The sequence below is a fragment of the Eschrichtius robustus genome, chromosome 10, assembly GCF_028021215.1.
Source record: "Eschrichtius robustus isolate mEscRob2 chromosome 10, mEscRob2.pri, whole genome shotgun sequence".
NCBI lineage: Eukaryota > Metazoa > Chordata > Mammalia > Artiodactyla > Eschrichtiidae > Eschrichtius > Eschrichtius robustus.
The window spans coordinates 109,601,821-109,621,254 of NC_090833.1; the positions used below are offsets into that span (position 1 = coordinate 109,601,821).

Below are 19,434 nucleotides of genomic sequence, written 5' to 3' on the forward strand. Positions count from 1 at the left end.
AATTGGCCTACACTCCTAAAAATGGCAAGGTCACGAAAGACACAGAGACTGTGAAACTCTTCCAGATTAAAGGAGATTAAAGACATGACCAAATGCAATGTGTGATCCGGATTGGATCCTAGACCAGTAAGTTATTTTTCTTTTTTCCTATAAAGGCATTACAGTGAAATATGAACTGGTATAACTTGGGAAATGTAAATAAGGTGCAAGCTCAGATACTAGAATAGTATCGACGTTAACTGATTTTCTTTATTGTACTGTGGTTATGTAAGAGAATGTCCTTCTTCTTATAAGACAGGCACGTAAGTATTTAGGTGGCAAAGGAGCATTGTGTCTATCTTTCAAATGGGTCAGAAAAAACGACATGCGTATGTAATATAAAGAGGCAGTGACAAAGCAAATGTGATAAAATGTTAGTAACTGGTAAGAGTAACTGGGAATTGTCTGTAACTATTCTTGCAACTTTTCCGTAAATCTGAAGCAATTTCAAAATAAAAAGTTACACAAAAAGAAGACTCTGGATTCAGACAGGGGCAAGAACAGAATTGAAGAAACTGGTTAGGAGCTTTACCAGTAATGCCTGTAAAAGAGGATGACGACTACCACAGTAGCACTTAGGAGAAGTGGCTGGATTCTAGACCTATCTAGAAGGTAAAAATGACAATGCTTAACGAAAGGCTGGATGTGGGAAGCGAGGAAGGGGGCATCTAAGTGAACTCCCAGCTCTCTGGCTTTTATAACAGGGTGCCATTCCCTAAGATAGGGCAGCATGGGGGGAAACCAGGTCTGGGAGGGTGTACTCTCCTCTTCTGGACTAAGTTTAATCATAAACTCAGTTTGGGGTATGGTGAGTTCTGAAGTGCTTTCAAAGGCACATCCGAGGAGAGAAACAAGTAGGCATTTTGGATTCATGAATGTGGAACTCACATGTGGAACTTAACTAAAAATACACATTTGTAAGTTATTGTCTGGATGGTTATCGAGGCCCTCAGCATTTATTTTTAATTTTATTTTTAAAAATTTATTTATTTTTGGCTGCGTTGGGTCTTTGCTGCTGCACGTGGGCTTTCCCTACTTGCGGTGAGCGGGGGCTACTCTTCGTTGCGGTGCGCATGCTTCTCATTGTGGTGGCTTCTCTTGTTGCGGAGCACGGGCTCTAGGCACGAGGGCTTAAGTAGTTGTGGCACACGGGCTTAGTTGCTCCGTGGCACGTGGGATCTTCCCGGACCAGGGCTCGAACCCGTGTCCCTGCATTGGCAGGCGGATTCGTAACCACTGCGCCACCAGTGAAGTCCCTCTGAGCATTTATTAAATTCCCTTGGGGGAGCCTCTGTGGCCAAGCACTGAATACTAAAGAATTCTCATGTGTGATGGCCAGCTAGAGGAAAATGAATCTCCAAAGTAGATAGAAGAGAAAGATTCAGAGAAGTAACGAAAACCAGGACTGCATTATCATGGAGGAGAGTGATGCTGAATGACTAAGGAGGGTGAGGATGACAAGTGCGTATTATAGCTAATGACATGGAAGTCATTTGTGATTTACCGAGAGATGTTCTGGTGGTTGGTGTGGGCAAAGCAGACTGGGAAGGAGTTAGGAATGCTGAAGGGGAAAGTGGGGTTGAGAGAAGGTTAAGAAGATTTACTTTTTCTTTTACATTTTAAGTTAGAAGTGACAGCATAATTAAATGGGAAGGACTGAGTCAAGATGGAAAGATTCAAGATAAAGGAAAGATTACAATAGCAAAATGATGCAGAAGGAGAGAAGGGTTGAAATCCAGAGAAGACAAAGGGATTCACTCCTATGACAAATATTTACGGAGCAGCTACTGCATGCCAAGAACTCTTTTAGGCACTGGGGATACAGTGGAGAACAAACAAAATCTCTGCCGTTATAAAACTTACCTTTTAGTGGAGAAGAAAGACAATATATAAACCAAGTATGTATATATGATGTAATGAGACGTGCTCTGAAGACAAATAAAGCAGGATGAGGGGATAGAGAGGGACTGGGGATACTATTTTAGCCAAGTGGACCTCCAAGGTTTCTGGCCTGAGCAAATGAAGACGCTTTTTGTAAGGAACTGCCATGGGCTGCTAATCATCCCATTAGTATAACCTCCCTCTGAGAGAAAAACAGTGACAAGGGGAAGAGAGAATAGAAGTGGATTCTGTATTCACTTGAGAATACAGAATTAGGTAAAGACAGGAATGAACAGGAAAGGGAAAACATGTAGCTAGGACTGTCTGCCCAACTCAGGTTTTGAACACCTAGATGATTCATGACCCTGCTGAGCATGTAGGCCCCCTTTTGGGAACCCTCAGCATACCCTGTATTTTATTTTCTTTAGTAATTATCACAAGTATATAGCTGTTTTTTATACCACAAGTATAATTAAAATTTCAACTGTGTAATTCTTTCTCCCCTGACAGACTATAAATTCCATGACGAAAGAAAAGTTGTCTTGTTCATGTCTGTATCCCCTGGTCTAGGACACTGCAGATTCTTAATACCAAGTGAATGAACATTTTAATCTTTGGAAGGAAACAGACAATGATATCAGGTTATTTTAATAAGAAACATGCAGTCATTTTTGTTGAGAAATATATATGACACCTATAGTTCCTAAATGAACTCTAAATACATTTTTTTTTTCCCTTCTGGATAATATCTATGGATGGTAAAAGTATTTCTAAGTGCTGGATGTGATTATAACTGAATTTTATCAGCTATGCATAAAATGTAACCTGGAATTAACTCTGACCTTGTCCCCATCACCTTACTGTATCCCTTATCTCAGAAAAAAGTCAATTGTTGATTTTTAATTATACTTTTCCTAGATGGTTCACGGGGTTATCATTATGAATAATCATTGCACACAGTGAAGTCTTCAGCAGTGAATGAGATACGTTAGATGGTTTAACCAGCTCGTTATGCTTTTAAGCTCTTAAATCTGCTTTAGATAGCTTTTCTGTCTCCTTTCCTTCATGCGGTATCACTTTTTGCTGCTGGGAGTATATCTGCTTCTAAAAGTTACCCACTCCTTTTATAAAGTGCTGCTTCTAAATAGCAGCAAGCTGGAAAACCAATCTCCTAGACAAGGTCTTAGTAAGAGTACACAGTGCTGCCTGTAGGCCTGGGGTAATCTGTCTACTTTAAGACATGGACTTTGGCTTCATGTAAGATTCTACGATATCTACAGCTGACTAGTATGAAAATAATGCATAGATACCTATCAAAATGAAATGTCAGGCTCTATGATGTCAAGTCCCTGCAAAGGCAGTTAAATGATTCTAAAATTCAATTCGTGGGGCTCATCAGTTGACCATTTATCAGCTCCTACATGAATTAGCAAGAAAGATGAAATATATATGACCTCACTTGCACTGAGTAGTTGCAGGAACATTTAACAGAAGCTCAGAAGAAGTTATAATAAAGAAGTCAATCAATAAATCAATACAACACTTTCCATCAACCCAGCCAAAGGAAATTATTTTGATGAAGAACATTTTTAAGGGAACAAAGTAAACTTAGGAGAACACACAAGGTACTGGTCATCTTGATGCTATTGCGTACCGTTTTTCAGCAAACCAAAGCTCATTTTGTCTTGGATGCATCAGCACATACCTTTGAACAAGTGGCAAAGGAAGGAAATTGAGGGTGGAAGTCATGTCCAGTCCACAGTCCAGCATAACGGTGGTTGATTTGAATTTGAGCACATTGCATGGTAAGGTTGGGTGCCCTGACAGGCAATACTGAAAAACAAACAAACAAACAAACAAATCACTTTTGTCAATAATCAGTTACAGAAAAAGCCTAAAAAATAAAGTGAATTAAATAAAGCTGATCATCTTCTCTCATTAGAGCACTGTGTAAATTCAGCTAACTTTCTATATGGCTTCCTCCCTTTTACAGTGCTGGATACCACTTCCCCTAGCATTCAGCATCCTCAAAAATCTCAGATCATACCCAGTTCTTTGCGGGGTACCAACTTACATCTCAGGCAAGTAGAGTTTTGGAGGGGCCAAGGTTATTCTAAACAGAAGTTTTCCTGGCTGTAGTTTTCTGCTCCACTCTCACATGACACTTGCAAATTCCCACTATCCTGTCAGACCTAAGTACTGTGTAAAGTCAATTAAATTCTAAGCTGGAACCTCAAACTGTGCTACAGGTTACGTTTGCTTCTCTGTGAATAAGTCGGGTGACTTTGCTCCAAGAGGAAATGCTTGGGAAGGGTTAACAAACAAGCATCAGTAAGGGGGTGATGGCTCAGCCTTGTCAGCAGAAATGACTCCAAAGGACAAGTGACTTCACTTACGTGCAGATACTAGGCAGGAGTGAGGGACACCCATTCCCAACCAATCAAGAGCCTCTTGCCTGCGGCCACAGTCCTCAGAAGTCAAAGGGGCGTGAGCCACAAAGGCGTATTCAAAGGGGAGTGATGAGGCAAACCAGCACGCTGACCTCAAACATCCCTCAGGTCCTCCTCAATGGAGTGGGGATGACAGATACGCCATACTGAAAATTATTTATATGGGATGGACCCTGTGTCACCTTTCATAATTCGACTGCTGTTCTGAAAACAATGAATGAAAGAAGAGGGAAAAGACCTTTTCTCCCACTTCTCTCTTCTTCACTCCATAGAAGCCTCCCTTGAACAGCAAAGCCCAGAAGATGGAGGGGTCAATGGTTCCCATCTCCTGACAGACACATTCTTTCGGATTTAAGCGCAAGTCAGGGTAGTGCGACATCACTGCTTGCCCTCACATGGCCACCGCAGCGCAGGCTAAGGCTTCGCTGCTCGTTGGTTCTGTCACCGGATAAATTTCCTAGTTTTCTCCAGAAGGCATTACAGGAACTGATGAGTTTTTAAAACTGCAGGTTCTAAAAGGTCAGGAGCCAAGAAATTGTGAGTATTTTGCAACCTTATTTTTTGGCCGCACTGCATGGCTTGTGGGATCTTAGTTCCCCGAGCAGGGATTGAACCCATAGCCCCTCAGTGGAAGCACGGAGCCCTACCCACTGGACTGCCAGGGAAGTCCCTTGCGAGCTTCTTTATTCCAAGTTTGTGAAAGATAATTATATTTCCCAATCCATAATTCACAACTCATGGCCTGAAAGGGTACACGGTTACTTATAATGAAAACAGTAACAAAAAAAGTACTAAAAAGTCCAGGAAGCATGATTTGGGTAATTATTCTTTACCTAAGTTCATTCTTTGATAGGTATCAGAACTACGGGAAAAATTTTCCTACTAATCAAGGCAGAGCTATTCCTACCCCACCCTTCTCCATCTGGTTCCCTATTGCTAGCTTGGTCTTTACCCCTATCTAAGAATTACGTATTTGTTAAAGAAAAACTATCTCAAAATGAACACAAAGCACCCCGTTAAACCTGCCCCAAACATGACAGACGACTTTCCTATATTTCTCCTTTATAAAAAAAAAAATCAGATACTCAGAAAAACCTAAAAAGAAAATAAATGAAATGTATATAATGGTTATTTCTGGGTTTAAAGATTATGGTGTAATTTTCTCCTTTCAGCTTTCTGCATTTTCCAAACGTTTGACAATGAGCATTTACCATACTTTTATAATCAGAAAACAAAAATATGATTAAAACAAAACTGAAAATTTAGTCAGTCACACTCAATGACAAAATCTTTTTTATCTTCATCTTTAAATCACGGATAACAAGTTGCAGCAGAAGACAGAAGATGGACATGTAAAAGCTTCTGCTCAAAAGATTTCAGGCAAAGGAAGTTAGCCAACAGACTTTACATTTGCTCCTATCGTCCAAGGATAAAGAAAGGTGAGGAACACTTTATAAGGGCCATAACTGAATGGGAGAAACATTTTCAGAGCGTCTACTGAAAGAGTGCCAGACCTTGATCTCACTAGCTCCAATTTTATGGATCAGGAAATTGAGTTTTACACAGTTTGAGGGGCTTGTCTGAGAAGAGAGAGCCAAAGACACACAGCAAGGTCTCCTGACTCCATAGATCCCACTCGTGCTTCCCAAAGTGCACTGCTCACTTTGTGGGTCAACTCAGTCTGCTGAGACACAGAGTAACTGTCACCAGTAAATGAGGCACCTGGCAAGGTTCCCAAAGTTTCCCTGGCTCCAGTGGTGCTCTTTGCACGTTTCTAATATGCTGCCTACAGTCACCAAGCAGATTATAATCTAGCGAGAGTTAGGGACTGATACACAAAAACATTAAGTAATCATGTGATTTTAATTCTGCAATTAGAAATAAATATGACAGAAAATTTGAAAAATACCAGAAAGAAAAATATTACCCACAGCATTTCTACAGTCCCTGTCTTTTTTCATATTTGTAAAAGCTATAATTTTAGTGCACCTATTGCTCTGTATGCTGCTTTTAAGATTCATGGCTAAAAAAAAAAAAAAAAAAAAAAAAAAAAAGATTCATGGCTGTTTTGTCTATGTTGCATATCACTCCATCTTTATTGGCTGCCTAAGTAAATATACCATCACCTGTTTAATTATTCTCTTACTGTTGAACATTTAGGGTTGCTTTCAGTTGCTTTATTACAAACATGGCTGTGGTGATAACTTTAGTGCTCAAGGCTTTTTCCATATTGGACTGTTTCTTCAGAGGATTCCCAGAAGTGGCATTAACTAGGTCAAAAAATATGAGCATTTTATGGCTTTTGAAATATGCTGCCAAAATGCTTTCCAAAAAAGGCTGTGCCTATTTACAATGTCATCAGGAATATAGGAGAAGATCTGTTTCACTGCTTATTCCCATCAGCATTATGGTCAAAACCATCTAGAATCTGCACCAAAATGCCTCTATAATGTTGGTACATGTTAGTAGCAGCTATCTAGGAGCAATTAAATGGCCCTAAACAGGAAATCAACTACTTGATAAATGAATTAATTTTGAGAGGCAGTTTGAAGAAATGATTTAAAGCAGGGAGTTTGAAGTAAGACTGCCTAGGTTCACAACTTGGTTGTGCTCATTATTGTGTGATTTTGGGAAAGTTACTTAACTTCGCCAAGATTGAGCTTCCTTATCTGTAGGATGCAGTAATAGAAGCTACCCTCCTAAAGTTGTGAGGACTAAATGAATAGATACAGAACCTGACAGTATGTGCTCATTGTTGCTATAGTTATAAAATCATTAAGAGGCTGAAGAGGTCACCTAAATTTTTTTTTGGGGGGGGGGCACCTAAATTTACAGGATTTTAGAGAAGAAATTCTATTCTGTGTGGCATTCACTAATGTTTTAGACATCTGTGTATCCCATAAAACTAGGTAAAGTGAATGAATAATTTTACAAATATTTTTCTATTGCTAGTTTTCCCTCCAGGAAGATACAGTTACTACTGAGTACAGAAGCGAATGTTGTAGCCAACATAAGCTTTTACAATTTTTATTTCTTCTAGCTTAATAAGCACACAGCAGTGCTTTCATGTTAATTTTATTTCTACTTAATAACAAAGCTGCAGATTTTTCTGTGTAATAATTTATTATCTATATTTCCTCATGTGCCTGTTGATTTCTTTTTACCACTGAATAAATCTGGTTTCAGAAGTTATATATGCTTAACATATATAAGCATTGTTTATATTTTTTGGGTAAAAATTTTTATCAGTTATACTTAGTACATATATTTCTCATTCTCTTACTTTCATTTAAAAAAGTTTTATTATGGAAAATTTCAAACATACAAGTAAGCAAAATTAGTACAGTAAACTCCCATTACTCAGATTTAACAACTATCCATATTCTGCCTTTCTCTTTGTTGCTTTCCTTTTGATGCTGACACACTTCTGAGGAATAGCTATTATGTTGACAAACCAATCTGATCTCTGAAAATACTGTTTTCATAAATAGTCCTAAATTGATCTCTTATGCACAACTGGGACAAAAACATGAGTCCATTTTCCTAAATGTCCTTGCAGAATTCATTAAAGGCAACTTCTTTCACCTTTAACTTATCCTTGGTTTTTAACACCTCTGAGTCCTTTAGTAGTTTGAATATATTTCTGAAATCTCTATTCTATCCACTGGTTTTTTGTTTTTGTTTTCCGTTTTCATCTCAATGCTGTAAAGTTTTTACTTTGTAATATTTGAAAATAACCTAGAATGACTAGACTTCAATTCTAAAAAAAAGTTTTTCTAAGGATGTAAATGGAAGCTACATTTAATCTATATATTTAGGGAATGCTGCCATTTTTACTATACAATAACATTTCTCTGAGCCAGGAGCAATGCACTGCTTTCTCTTTTATTAATTTTATTTTTTCTTCCTTTACAGTTTAAAATGTTGTATTCCTTTAGCTCATAACCAACAAGTCAATTATCATTAACATAAATATATGTTTGCTTTTCAATTTCTATTTAATTTCTGCTCTGAGTTTTATTGTTCTATTTCAGGTTTTATCTGTTATATTTTTAAAATTTCTGCAGTTGGATGTGTAGCTGATTAAAATATGCATTCAGGCTACAGATAGCCCTGTAAGTGATGCTCTGGATACATTTTACAAGTTTACATTGTGTTTTCAATTTACCCATTTCTAAATACAATGAAATTTCTATTGTGATTTCTACTTTGAGCTACAAAAGAACTGTGTGTTGTGTGTGTGTGTGTTTGGTTTAACTTCCAAATATAAAGGTGGAAATGGTTATCTTTTGGTTACTGATTTCTAATTTTCTTGTGGGCAGGGAACAGATTTTATAATACTTTTTTGATATTTATTGAAACTTGCTTTGTAAGTCTGTACACTGTGAATAGCTGATTTTTACAAATGATTCAGTGTGCATGAAAATTGGAAATATATAATCTAATTGTTGTATGCAGAGCAGATTAAGTTTATTATCTTATCTAAATCTCCTATATCCTTACCTACTTTGAGTCTTAGGAGAGAAGAAACTGGCAATTTCTTTTTGTAATTCTGTCATATTTTGCTTTATACACCTTGAGGCTATATTGCTAGGTACATAATGGTCAGGATTAATACTAGTGCATGGTTTACCATTATGTAACGCTCTTTGTCTTAAAATCTATTTCTAGATTTATTTCTAAATAATATAGCTATACCAATTTTTCCTTCAGTCAACAGTCTTCTGTTTTTTTAAATGCAATTTTACACATATACACACACAGTTAAAAATGAATCACCAATTTGAGAGGCAACTACTTTTGACTCTTAACAGCTATTTCTTCTAGTTACCTCTGTATTTCTCAATAATACTGTTATCCTGTTATTTCTGGAATTCTCGAATTTTAGTTGTTATTGATTTTTTTCTACTATGGAAGCTATTTACAAATAGATGAAACTTTGCTATGGTCCGTAACCAAGATATGTACAAAAGGATTCCCTATCACATTTGAAGCAATGCACATGAAGGCACTGCCAAATTCCTTGGACTGGATAAAAGAAATTTAAAAGGAAAGAGAAGTTTGTGTAACAGATTCATGTACTGATCAACATCATCATTAAAGCAACTTGTCATGGTTCAATTCTCAGTGTTGCTTTTTCCCTCAGTGCTATGTAAATAAAAGAAAGATATGTCCTAACAATAGTACTGTAGAGTCAATGAATTATTTTACACTATTTTTCACAGTTAATGATTATTTACCATCATTTTAACCAATTTCTTTGTTCACCAATCCTTCTTGTACCCCATTTCTTGGGTTCAATTCCCTTTTTCCTGAAATACATCCTTTAGTCTACTTCCTTTAAATGGTGTTCAAAAGGTAAACTCCTAGTCATTATTAGTCTGGAAATTTCTTAATTTTGAATTTACTCCTCAACAGTGATGGTGGTGGAATTATAGGGTAGCAAATTACCTTAGAACGGTAAAAATACTAACCCAACTGTCTTCTGGCATCTATCATTGCTGATGAGAAACCTGCTGCCAGTCTAACTGGTAATCCCTTATAGGTTGCTATTAAAATCTCTTTGCCATTGATGTTTTGATCTTTCATCAAGATGTACATTGGTATGATTTTCTTTTTTTTTGGGGGGGGGATTATACTTCTAACATATAAGGACTCATCTTTGACAACTGTGAAAAACACTGTCAGTCATTATAATTTTGAATACCATCTCTCCTCCATTCTTCCTAGTTTCTACTAGTGGAATGCCTATTAAATATTCATTGTAATGTTTCATTTCACTCTCTGTCTCTGTAACTAAATTATCCTTTCATATTTTGCTTTTTTAGCCCTGTACAGTGCATTCTGGATACTTTCCTCAGCTCTATCTTAATTTGCTAATTCTTTCTTATTGGTGTCAGGTCTGCTATTTAACTCAACTTTTCAATGACTGCTTTTCATTTCTAGAAGTTCTCTTTAAAAAACAGCATCTTGTTCTTTTCACAGGTTTGATATCTTCATATATGTCTTTGATCATTTTAACATTTTAATTTTAGAATCTCCGTCAGAGTGTACAATTGTCTGAAGTTCTTGGGAGTCTTGTTATGTTTGCTGATTCTAACTCAAGGTGGATTTCATTACTGTTGTTTTAAAATTCTGGATGGTGAGCCCATCTTTGGTGGGGCTACATCTGTGGGAATTCTATGTAGAACAGGTTGAGGCAGGTCCCCAAGAAATATCTTGAGATCAATCTTTAAGTTGATTTCTCAGCTTGAATATTCGTACTTATAGGGGAGCATACAAATCAGACTTTCATACTCTCAAAGCACTGGCACAAGCTCCTTGCACAGACAATATTCCTTATTGACCTCTTAAGCAAGCAAATGGTATTTTTCTAGTACTCCTTTCATACGTAGCTCTTGGGGGTTTCTGATTTTGAAATGTGTTTCTGAATATTACAACTATTACTAAGAAGACTCACATTATGACCTCAGATTTCAGCAAATCTAACACTTAAAAAGCTGCTATGAACACAAAATGACAACCAGCCAATCTAGCCTCACAGAAATCTTCAAAAGCAGTATGAATTACTGTAAACTTCAGGAAAAAAAAAAAACAACAAACCACAAAACACAAAACAAAACAACAACACAAGAATTTGGCAAATCAACTATATCGCATAAAAAAAATAAAAAATAAAGAATTTGGCAAGTTAGTACATTTGGTAAATTTGGCAATTTCATCATATGGCAAATTCAATTTTAGTGAATTGCCTTTGAGAAATAGTTAAGTCTGTCTTTTGCAGAAAGAACCATGGACTAAAACATTGTATATGTTCTTCTCTTTCCTAGTCTTATTTAAAATAATTATAATATACATAGTTATTACGATATGGTATTTATTAAATGACAGGCACTCTTTAAGAACTTTACATTTAATTCCTTTAATCCTCCCACGAATGCTATGAGGTAGGAACTATATTTCCATTTTACAGAGGAAAAAAATGAAGCACAGAAATTATGAGGTCCCAAACCCAAAGTTGTAAAGGCTGTGCCAGGACTTGAACCCAGGCGAATGAGATCCAGAGAGAGTACACTTCACCACCAGAGCATGCTATGCTACACAGAGAGAAAGGAATTGTCCGAGACTAAGAAAAATTTGCGGAGATGATGTGCTCTAAAAGGCCATATTTTGAGTTGATAAGAATATAGACTGAATTTATAAGCTAGTGAACAAAGAAAATTAGTTAGCTGGCTAATATAAGGTAAAGCAAAGATTAAATTATTAAGTATATGTCTGCAATCCATCATAAGCAGTAATTTTCTTTTGTTGGGTTTTCCCTTCCGTTCAAAAAAATAAACAAACAAAAAAAAGGTGATAAGATTCTCTCACTCTAAAGCAGTTTTACTGCTGAAACTACCTTTAAATATCTGTAATGTAACCTATAACCTTTAGGTTGAGTTAATGCCAAAAGCTCTTTAATCTTGTTCAGGAGAATTGTATACACCATAAAGGAACTTTTTTACAGGCAAGAGTGTTAATGAAGCAAGTTGTAAATGACATCACCATTTTTTCCTGTTTTTCTCCTTTTTCTATTTAACCAACACATATATTCACTGTGGAGACCTATGAGCAGAGAAAAGAGGTTCAGTTTTCTTTTCTCTCTGGCAGTGGAATAGACTTTGGTTCTTTCTGATTCAAATACAACATTAAAAAGATACGTCTAGCAAATTGATTTTTATGTAATGCTTTTGCTTCCTGGCACAACATTAGAAAACCTATCAGCATAATTCACACATAAATGAATATAGGGAAAAACAAATCTTAAAAGATTCTGAAAATGTATTTAAAAAACTCAACATCAATTCAAAGGCAAAAACTCTTACCAAACTATAAATAGAAAAATATTTCTTTAATCTGATAAAGGGTTCTAACCAAATCCTACATCATAGTTGATGATGAAGCATAAGAAACAGTTCCCTGAACGTCAAGAACAAAAGGATACCCACTATGACTGCTTAAATTTAATACTATACTGGAAATGATGTATAATGCAATAAGACAAGAAAAATAAAGGATGAAATGATTAGAAGTGGAGAAATAAAATGTCACTGTCCACAGATGATATTATTAGTAGACATTCTGAAGGAAACCTATTACAATTAATAGGAGAGTTCATCAAGATTGCTGGATAGAAAAAAATCAGTGTACAAAAATTGAGTTCCTACATGCCAACCATGAACAATCAGTAAAACTAATAAGAATTAAAATGAGAATACCATTCATATGGCAAAAAATTAAATGTAACATAAATAAAAAAGTATAAAATCATATAAAAACTTTAAAAATCCTATAAAACTCTCCTTAAAAATAACGTTAATTGGAAAGGGAAATAAACTGTTGTTAAAAATAGAAATAAATAGGTGAGAGAGATTAAGAGGTTCAAACTTCCAGATGCAAAATTAATGAGTCATGGGTTTGAAATATACAGTGTGGAGAATATAATCAATAATTATGTAATATCTTTGTATGGTGACAGATGGTACTAGACTTATCATGGTGATCATTTTGAAATATATAGAAATACTGAATCACTATGTTGTGTAATGGGAACTAATAGTTATAGGTCAATTATACTTCACAACAAACAAACAAACAAACAAACTCATAGAAAAAGAGATCAAATCTGTGGTTACCAGAGGTGGGGGTGTGGGGAGGAGGAACCGGATGAAGGTGGTCAAAAGGTACAAACTTCCAGTTATAAGATAAGTAAGTACTAGGAATATAATGTATTACATGATAAATATAATTAACACTGCTCCATGTTATATATGAAAGCTGATAAGAGAGTAAATCCTAAGAGTTCTCATCACAAGGAAAAAATTTTTTTTCTATTTCTTTAATTTTATACCGCTATGAAATGATCAGTGTTCACTAAATTTACTGTGGTCACCATCTTGTGATACATGTACGTTAAATCATTATGCGGTACACCCTAAACTGATACAGTGCTGTATGTCAATTATATCTCATTACAACTGGAAGAAAAAAAGGTAAAAAACAAAGGGAAACTTAGCTGGAGAAAAAAAAAAGACTCTGAGACAAATAAAAGGTGAGAGAATTCATTGCCAACAGACTGTGTTACAAAAATGTTAAGGAAGTTCTTTAGAAAGAAGGAATATTATAATAGAATCTATAAAAAAAGTGAAGAACTCTGAAAATGGTGAAAATAAATGTAAATATAAAAAGCTACTTTTCTTTTAAAAATTGTTTAAAAACATAATTAACTGTCTAAAGGAAAAATGGTAACAACATATTGTGGAATTTATAACATGTATAAAAATAAAATGTGTGAGCACCACAGCACAAAGAATGGGAGGGAGGACTTGGAAGTACACTGTTGTAAGGTTCTTACATTATACGTGAAGTGAGCCAATTCCTTAAAATAAATCTCTCTACTAAAAAGAAAAAAAAAAAATCAGTTCTCACTGATCTATTTTTTATGGAAATTAAGAATTATATTAAAGAGTCAAGGGCTATGATTAGCTAAAAAATATTAAAGAACAATGATTAGAGAGGATTTAAATTTTCTGGTATTACAACTTACTATATAATGTAATTAACAGTAGGATGCTGCACTAAGATAGCTAATGGACCAATGGAAAAGGAATAAACAGTCCAGAAAAGAGGCACATACTTGTCTAGGACATATGATAAAAGTACCATTGTCAACATATGGTGCTGGGAAAGTTTGTAACCCATTTGGAAAAAATTATTTCACACCACACAAAAAAATTAATTCCAGATGACTTAAATACTTAAGATATGATGACAAAAACTTTACAACTTGTAGTGAAAAATAAAACAAAAAGAGGAAAATACCTTATCACCCTGGGATAGTGGAGAATTTCTTAAGAGACAAGAAGCACAAACTATAAGACAAAGATTCACATATTTGACTATGGTACTTTGAAAATCTTCAAAAGACACCATTAACAGAGTGAAAACACAAGCCAGAGATTGAGAGAAGATATTTCCATTATGTGTTATTAAAAAAAGCATTGGGAACCTATTCAGTATAAAAAGCTCGTACAAATCAACAATAAAAAGATTTAAAAACTCAACAGAAATGGACTTCCCTGGCGGTCCAGTGGTTAAGACTCCACGCTTCCACTGCAGGGGGCATGGGTTGGATCCCTGGTCGGGGAAGTTCGGCATGCTGCGCAGTGCGGCCAAAAAGACAAAAACCAAAAACCAAAAAAACCCAACAGAATGGGAAAACAAGAGTGGTCAAAAAATAAAGATATAAAGAACTCAGTATCATTACAATCAAGAACATGCAAAATAAGACAATAATGATAGGCTAAATAAGACAATTTAGATAGGCTAAAATTAGACTAATAATACAATGTATTGGAAATATGTAGTCAAAAGGGAGTATAAATTGGTACAATCATTCTGGAGGATAATTTGGCAATACCTAATAATACTGAATATACACACACCTTAACATATACTAAATTAATAAAAGCACATATGGGTATGATACACGTCAACTTGAAGAAAGTAGTAACCTCTAGAGAGGGAGGAAAAGTAAAGGTTGGGGATCTTAGCTTTAGATACAACTTATGTCAAAAGCGGGGAGGGGAGGAAGGAGATCTGATCTAAAAAAAAAAAAAAGGGTAAACTATTAACATCTATTTAATGTTAGTAATGAGGCCAAGAGTGTCTTTTCTGTATGGTTATCAGACACCTCCGCAGACATTAGAATTATGTAACTATACCTTTCCTACTATTGTCAAAATTTGTAGTGCTCTTTTCCTTATGACAAAAGTCTCATGGTACAAAAATAAAATCTAAGAGATCTTAATGGATATTTTAGTATTAGTATAGCATTTGCTAGGTATACTTGTTAATTTTCAAGGAACTACTAGTGATAATGGTTCATGATTTTCATTTTGATACTATATTTGTCCTGATGCAAAGTGAACAACACTTACAACTACTGACATGGCAATGGAAATGAAATAAAGTGAGACTGCTACCTCATGATTCAACAAGATATTGCTTTGGAGGAAGGAAACAAAAATAACTCCCAGATTTTGTCTAAATTTTTGAGATTACGTTAGTAACTTTAATAAACTCCTTGATGCTTTCTAGTCATATGCAGTTTGGCAAAACACTTCTCTAATAAGATTCAGCAAAGCTTTTTAATTTTATGAAAGATTTTTAAATGATATTGATAATTATCTAATTACCAGAAATGTTATATTAATATGATAGTTATATTTATAAAACATACATATTCATAAAAATACACATCAAAGCTGACACTTGAAAGGGAATTCTAAAAATAAAAGTAGACCCTTGCTTAGAAAGGAGTAGGAATTGAAACTATCATTGTATGAATTACCTTCACTAACAATAAGAATTATCGACAAATATTTTCTATCCAATATTTAATTAGCTCTTACCCCAAAACTGAGTGAAGTAAATACTATTGATACCAATTCAGTTGTCAAGGCCCAAGGTCACCCAGTTAATAACAAACTGATTTTGCACTCAAACGAGTACAAGTTCCAAATACTTTCTCTTAAATCATTCCACTAATATGTTAGAAAGAAGAAAAACTATAACAGTGTATTATACTAAGAGCAACAGATTTGATATGGATAGGATAGTTGGATAGAAAAAAAAAATCCAAGAATCTTAGCAATAAAAGTGACTATAGTTTTTTCTAGTCATCTTTTCTAACTTCTCCCTCAATATTGTTTCCCTGTTGAACCACTACCTAACCCCTGCTAGCTTACTTATAAGACAGACAGCTTGGAACAGACCAAGAAGGGAGAGCGTTCAATTAGTTAATTAAGACTGCCGACACAGTCATTTCCATACCCCTGAGAAGTTGTACGCTAGTATATTTTAACATTTTAAAAATGTGGCATTTCCTAATGATAGTCATTTAAAAAACAACAACAACAATTTGACTTGTTAAGGTGGGGGAAGTGAATTGACTTTTTTTTTTTTAATTAATTAATTTATTTTTGGCTGCGTTGGGTCTTCAATGTTGTGCATGGGCTTTCTCTAGTTGAGCAGGGGCTACTCTTCCTTGCGGTGCTCGGGCTTCTCATTGCCATGGCTTCTCTTGTTGAGGAGCACAGGCTCTAGAGCACAGGCTTCAGTAGTTGTGGCACACGGGCTTGGTTGCTCCGTGGCATGTGGGATCTTCCCGGATCAGGGCTCGAACCCGTGTCCCCTGCATTGGCAGGCGGATTCTTAACCACTGCGCTGCCTGGGAAGTCCCTAACTTTTCTTTAAAAAAAATTAATTAATTAACTAATTCATTTAGTTATTTGGTTGCGCCGGGTCTTAGTTGCGGCACGCGGGATCTTCATTGCGGTGTGCGGGATCTGTAGTTGTGGCATATGGGAATCTTTCAGTTGCGGCATGCAGGCTCTTAGTTGTGGCATGTGGGATCCCTGGCCAGGGATTGAACCTGGGCCCCCATGGAACCTTAACCACTGGACCACCAGGGAAGTCCCATGATAAAGTCATTTTAAGTTTTCTTTTTTTAATTTAGTTTTAGTTAGATCTTCTGAACATACTTAAAATTTCCTCAATAACTGAATCAAGTTATCAGCTTTTAATTTAAAGTTTAATTAATTAAAATAAAATAGAATTTTAAATTCTATTGTTTAATAGTCACATGCAATTGATGGATACTGTATAGGATAGGGCAATTCTAGAAAAAGAGAGGGAAAGTTAGGCAAAGATTTCTTAGATTAGATAAAGAACAAGAATATGAAAAGAAAACCTATAAATTGAACTTAATCAAAATTTAAAACTGCTTCAAAAGACACCCTTAAAACGAAAGGTAACTCAGAGATTGGGAGAAAATATTTACAAAACACGTATCTGATAAAGAACTTGAAAACAGAAAATTAAAAAGAATTCTTACAACTCCAGCCAAAGTAAAAAAAAAATAAATTGGGCTTCCCTGGTGGTGCAGTGGTTAAGAATCTGCCCACCAATGCAGGGGACACGGGTCCGAGCCCTGGTCCGGGAAGATCCCACATACCGCGGAGCAACTAAGCCCATGCGCCACAACTACTGGGCCTGTGTTCTAGAGCCCGTGAGCCACAACTACTGAGCCCGCGTGCCACAACTACTGAAGCCCGAGCGCCTAGAGCCTGTGCTCTGCAACGAGAAGCCACTGCAATAAGAAGCAACCGCACCGCAACAAAGAGCAGCCCCTGCTCGCCACAACTAGAGAAAGCATGCGTGCAGCAACAAAGACCCAACACAGCCAAAAATAAATAAATAAATTTATTTAAAAAAACCCCACAAATAAATTCAATGTTAATACAAGAAGGTAGTTCCCTGACCCTTGATTTCAGATTTTTGTGTTTATCAGAAGAGCCTCATTTTTCCTCATTGATTGATTTTATGATACATAAATGTAATGATTTTTAACTTAGAAAATAAATTCACATTAATAAAATATCATTTTTATCTGTTTTATAAAAAAAGAATTCTTACAACTCAACAACAGCACAAACAATGCAATAAAAATGGGTAAAATATGTGAGGAGGCATTCGCTGAAGAAGACATATGGATGGCAAATGAAGAGATGCTAAACATGAGTCCTTAGAGAAATACCAATTAAAACCACAGTGAGGTACCACTACACTTTTACAAGAAGGGTCAAAACTAAAGACTGACAAGTGCTGGCAAGGATGCAGAGCAACTGGAAATCTCGAACACTACCAGTATAATTCTTTTGAGAGTCATCCTTGTTGTTGCATATATCAATAGCCCACTCTTTTTTTTATTGCTAAGAAGTATTCCATTGTATGGATGTACCATAGATGCTTATTGATAACATCCACAAACTGATGGATATTTGGGTTGTTGTTTTCAGTTTTTGACCATTATGAATAAAGCTGCCATAAATATTCACATACAGATTTTTGTAGAGGCATACAATTTCATTTCCCTTGGGTAAATATTTAAGAGTGGAATTGCTAGGCTATATATGTTTCACCTTTTAAGAAACTACTGAACTGTTTTCCAAAGTGAAAATTTATTTTTAGCTTAAATAAACCAGAGTCAGATCTCACTGCTGAGCTGTACACCATAGCATCCAACATCTCCTTTAACCTAGTCATAAATCATTAGTTCTAACTCTGCCTCTAAGTTAGTGTTAATCAAAACGAATCCCTAAGTTCTTTGGGCCTCAAATTTCTTCATCTGAAGAGACCTGACTAGATTCTTTCTCTTTCTCTCTTTCTTTCTCTCTCTCTCCCCCTCCCTCCCTCTCTCTCTCTCCTTCCTTCCTTTCCTTTCCCTTCCTTCCTTTCTCTTTCTTTCCCTTTCTCTCTCTCTCTCTCTCTTTCCTTCCTCCCACCCTTTCCTTCCTTCCTTTCTTTCTTTCACCGCACCATGGGGCATGCGGGATCTTAGTTCCCCGACCAGGGATAGAACCTGTTACCCCTGCAGTGGAAGCGCGGATTCTTAACCACTGGACCGCCAGGGAAGTCCGACTAGATTATTTCTAAGCTCTCTTTTAACACAAAAATATTGTCTCTCATTATTCTATCATTTCACTGGGTCAACCAAAACTCTTTGGTCTTTTATATAGCCAGTCAAGACGTGTCTATGCCACTGTGTTCTTTTACAACTAGCTCTATGCAAATAAGAAATTACATGATTTATAAGACTGAAGGAATTCTAAGATAATCTAGTCCAAATACCTCTTTTAAAAATGAGGAACCAAGCTCTTCCAAGGCTTGTGAACTTTTCTCTGCACCTACACACCTGAGTATACACATTTACCACCATCGATAACTATAGTTTGCTAGGAGACACGCCATGCCCTAACAGGGTGTATATGAAGATTCTTAGTGTGTGGCAGGGAAGGGGAAAGCACACTCTGTGGAGAATCCCTGCCTGATACCACAGCATCCTGAGTTAAACCGGCTTCCACTGAGCCAAATCTGCCTAATTTACCCCTGCTAAGAATTTTGGGCCAGGCCCTCCAACACTCAGAGATTTCTATAAATACATTTCAATTTTATTTGGTAA

The 19,434-nt window shown here is 36.0% G+C and overlaps 1 protein-coding gene across 2 annotated transcripts in view; it reads right to left on the bottom strand.

Annotated features, from left to right (window-relative positions):
• Positions 1-19,434, bottom strand: part of INTS9 (integrator complex subunit 9) — a 107,465-nt gene that overhangs the window by 73,456 nt on the left and 14,575 nt on the right. For both annotated transcript variants that reach the window (XM_068553120.1, XM_068553121.1), the window contains exon 2: positions 3,626-3,753. In XM_068553120.1, coding sequence (XP_068409221.1) covers positions 3,626-3,753 — 128 coding nt within the window. The remainder of the gene's footprint in view (positions 1-3,625; positions 3,754-19,434) is intronic.